The sequence below is a fragment of the Lactuca saligna genome, chromosome 3 (assembly GCF_052625555.1).
Source record: "Lactuca saligna cultivar CGN05327 chromosome 3, ASM5262555v1, whole genome shotgun sequence".
Classification (NCBI taxonomy): domain Eukaryota; kingdom Viridiplantae; phylum Streptophyta; class Magnoliopsida; order Asterales; family Asteraceae; genus Lactuca; species Lactuca saligna.
The window spans coordinates 185,436,870-185,440,228 of record NC_136419.1 but is presented as its reverse complement, the minus strand read 5'-3'; the positions used below and the strand labels follow the sequence as shown (position 1 = coordinate 185,440,228).

At 39.1% G+C, this 3,359-nt stretch overlaps 1 protein-coding gene across 1 annotated transcript; it reads left to right on the top strand.

Annotated features, from left to right (window-relative positions):
* The first annotated feature begins 2,211 nt into the window (after positions 1 to 2,211).
* On the top strand, positions 2,212 to 3,090 carry LOC145036252 (uncharacterized). The gene is made up of 3 exons (XM_078984708.1): positions 2,212 to 2,592; positions 2,695 to 2,943; positions 3,031 to 3,090. Exons 1-3 carry the CDS (start codon positions 2,212 to 2,214, stop codon positions 3,088 to 3,090), a joined length of 690 nt encoding a protein of 229 aa, XP_078840834.1.
* The last annotated feature ends 269 nt before the right edge of the window (positions 3,091 to 3,359 follow it).

The following is a 3,359-nucleotide window of genomic DNA, read 5'->3' as shown; positions in this document are numbered from 1 at the left end:
CAAACGACTCCAAATCAAGTTTATACAGTTAAAGGAGTTACTTAACAATAGACAATCGAACTGATAAAATTAGTAGCAGAAGACAATGCTAATGGCTGTGATGAGTTTTTCTAGTCAGCACCGATTGATAATGTTGATGAAATAGAAGGTCTATCTAAGAAAACATCATGGAGAGTAAAAGGTAGGTATGTGGCAGAGCCACTTAATGATCCTACATGCTTTGATGGGCCTAGCACAAGTGGTACCAAAATTCCTTCAGGCGAACCGGTCATGGTGTCTAGCGAAACCTCTTCGCTAAAGAGCGAGCCTCATGCTCAAAGACCAAAGGAAAAGGCCAACATCCACAAAAATCCAAAACAAGTGTTAGACCGAAAGCATCAACGAAATTTGAGATACAAGAAGAATCTCACTGAAAGGAAACAGTTTTGGCCATCACAAAACCCTAATTACGTTCGCTATGAAAAGCCCTCTAAGTCAAAGGAAGAAACAAAAGCAAGCTCAGCTTCTCGTGCTCGATTTGATGAAAACAAACCAAAGAAAAGTTTCGGTCCCCAAAATCAAAACAACCGAAAATAGAGTTTCGGTTCACAAAGGCACAAAAACCAAACAAGAAGTTTTGATCCTCAAGATGAGAGAAACCAAAAGGGTGGTTTCGGTCCTAGACCAACCAGTAAGAGGAACTGAAGGAAAACTAGTTTCGGCTCTCAACCAAGTAAGAGCAATGACCAAAAGCTTAACTCTGATCCCAAATCTCATCTCTCTCATTCTCACTGTCACTCACATAATGATCGAAAGAGAAAAGGAAAGCTCTTTCCAGAAAACGCAAAAAAGACATCGTTTAAACCTGATTTTGAGAACCGAAAGTCTGCCAACGTCAAATTCTCAAATTCAAAAAAAACTGAACCTAAAGTACTAAAATCTGATAAAATCAAAGTTTTCACCATAAAAAGAAAAGATGAAACAACCTTAATAAAAAGAACCTTTTTAGTTGATGTCTCTCTTACAATTCCCTGTTCTGTAAAAGGCTTACATGGACCCAAGAAACTTTGGGTTCCTAAATCTGCTTAATTTTTGCAGGTTATACGTGTCGAGCAGTTCGACAATGAATGCTACATAGAAAGTGGATGCTCGCGTCACATGCCATGAAGAAGGGAAGAGCTGAGGGAGTTTCGGTCCCTTACAAATGGTGGAAGTGTCAGGTATGGTAATAATTCTTTTGGCACGATCAAAGGATATGGTATGATCACCAATGGTGATTTCTCAATATGTAAAGTGGCGTACATGGAAGGTTTACAACACAACCTTATTAGTGTTTCTCAACTGGTAGTTGGTACTCCGTTAAAAGTTTTCGTTCGATGATGATGGATCAAAGATTATTGAAAAGAAGATGAACAATATTCTGCTGAAATCAAAGAAACAAGGAGAGATGTACCCTCTGAATCTTAATCCTATATGTAGGAAACCAGCAGTCTCCTTGCTAAGGAAGGCTCATTCAAACGAAAGCTGGATTTGGCACCGAAGACTCTCTCATCTCAATTTTAAAGACATCAACAAACTAGTGCTTGGAGATCATGTTCGAGGTCTTCCTGTTCTCAAATTCGATAAAGAACACATGTGTGCTGCATGTGAAATGGGAAAGCAAAGTCGACAGACTCATCCTTCTCAAGTCAACACAAAATTTATTGAACCACTTGAATTACTTCACATTGATTTATGTGGTCCATCCTCAATCGAAAGCATTGGTGGTAACAAGTATATACTTGTCATTGTGGATGACTTCTCTCGGTTTACTTGGGTGTTCTTTTTGAAATAGAAATTAGAGGCCACTCCCAAGCTTAAACTCTTCATCAAGCAGATAGAAGTTCAACTACGAAAAGTAGTTTGCAACATAAGAAGCGAAAACGAGTTGGAGTTCAAGAACAAAGACTTTGAAGATTTTATTGTAGAGAAGGGAACAACTCACAACTTCTCGGCTCCATATACTCCACAACAGAATGGAATTGTCGAAATGCGAAACCGATCTTTATGTGAAGCTGCCCGAACCATGCTGAGCTTTGCTTCTCTACCTCTATATTTTTGGGCTGATGCCATTGCTGCTGCGTGCTTTACACAGAACAGATCTTATCTCAACAAACATTTCTCTATCACTCCCTATGAGATCTTGAACATCCGAAAGCCTAATGTAAAGTTTTTCCACGTGTTCGGTTCAAGATGCTTCATCTTCAATTCAAAGGAGCATCAAACAAGTTCGATGTCAAAGCAGATGAAGGAATCTTTCTAGGTTATTCCTTAACCTCCAAAGCATATAGGGTTCTAAAGAAGCGTTCAAAGAAAATTGAAGAGACCTATTATGTCACTTTCGATGATAACTATGTCAAGAAACTGAAGACAACCGAAGGCTCTGTGGAGGAAATATTTCCAATCTCTAGTCAACTTACGGTACCAATTTCAAACCTCTTTGAGCAGTACATGCTGCTATTTGATGAACCAGAAAAAGCTATTCTCTCTGAATCTGATGTTGCAGACAACAAGGTAGATAATTTGAAGAAGATAATCGATGATGCAACACATAAAATGGCAGAAGAACAACCAGTAACAACTGAATAGCCTGACACAAACGAACCTCCAAAATGTAGTTCTCAGATTCAGGGGGAGGGTTTGTCTTTTCCATATAACCAATATTCTCCATTCCAGGGGGAGAGCTCATCATCATCAATACCAACCGAAAGTCAAGTCCAGGGGGAGAATTCTGAGCCTGAAGCTGAGGAAGTATCATCATTCGAGGGGGAGAATTCGAATACAAATGATGATGATATTCAGTCAGAATTTGAAGAAGAAGTAAATGCTAAACTGGATCCTTCATATGATCCTAATTACCCTCCACTCACCAAATGGACCAAAGATCATCCACAAACACAAATTATTGGTGATTCAACAGAAAAGGTTCTCACATGATCACAACTGAAAGCGAAACACGTTGCACTATTCTCTAAAGTGGAATTTTGCATGTTTAATTCGTTTGTCTCCAAGGTCGAACCGAAGACGATCAAAGCTGCACATGATCATTCTGATTGGGTACAGGCGATGTAGGACGAACTCAATGAATTCGAGCAAAATAAAATGTGGAGACTGATTCCAACACCAAAGGATGCTTTCGTGGTTGGATTAAAGTGAGTTTTCAGGAAAAAGATGGATAAGGAAGCAAATGTGATACACAACAAGGCAAGATAGGTTGTGAAAGGTTACTGTCAAGAAGAAGGCATAGATTATGAAGATACCTTCGCTCCTGTAGCAAGGCTAGAATCGGTTCGTAGTTTTCTTGCCTATGTTGCACATAAGAACTTTGAAGTATTCCAAAT

What these genes read in the sequence shown, in the direction of transcription:
- LOC145036252 (XM_078984708.1), top strand. Translation starts at nt 2,212, where the DNA reads ATGCTTCATCTTCAATTCAAAGGAGCATCAAACAAGTTCGATGTCAAA. An exon ending in AAATGGCAGAAGAACAACCA is followed by an intron (nt 2,593 to 2,694) that starts GTAACAACTGAA and finishes TCTCCATTCCAG; the next exon opens with GGGGAGAGCTCATCATCATC. An exon ending in TTGGTGATTCAACAGAAAAG is followed by an intron (nt 2,944 to 3,030) that starts GTTCTCACATGA and finishes TTTGTCTCCAAG; the next exon opens with GTCGAACCGAAGACGATCAA.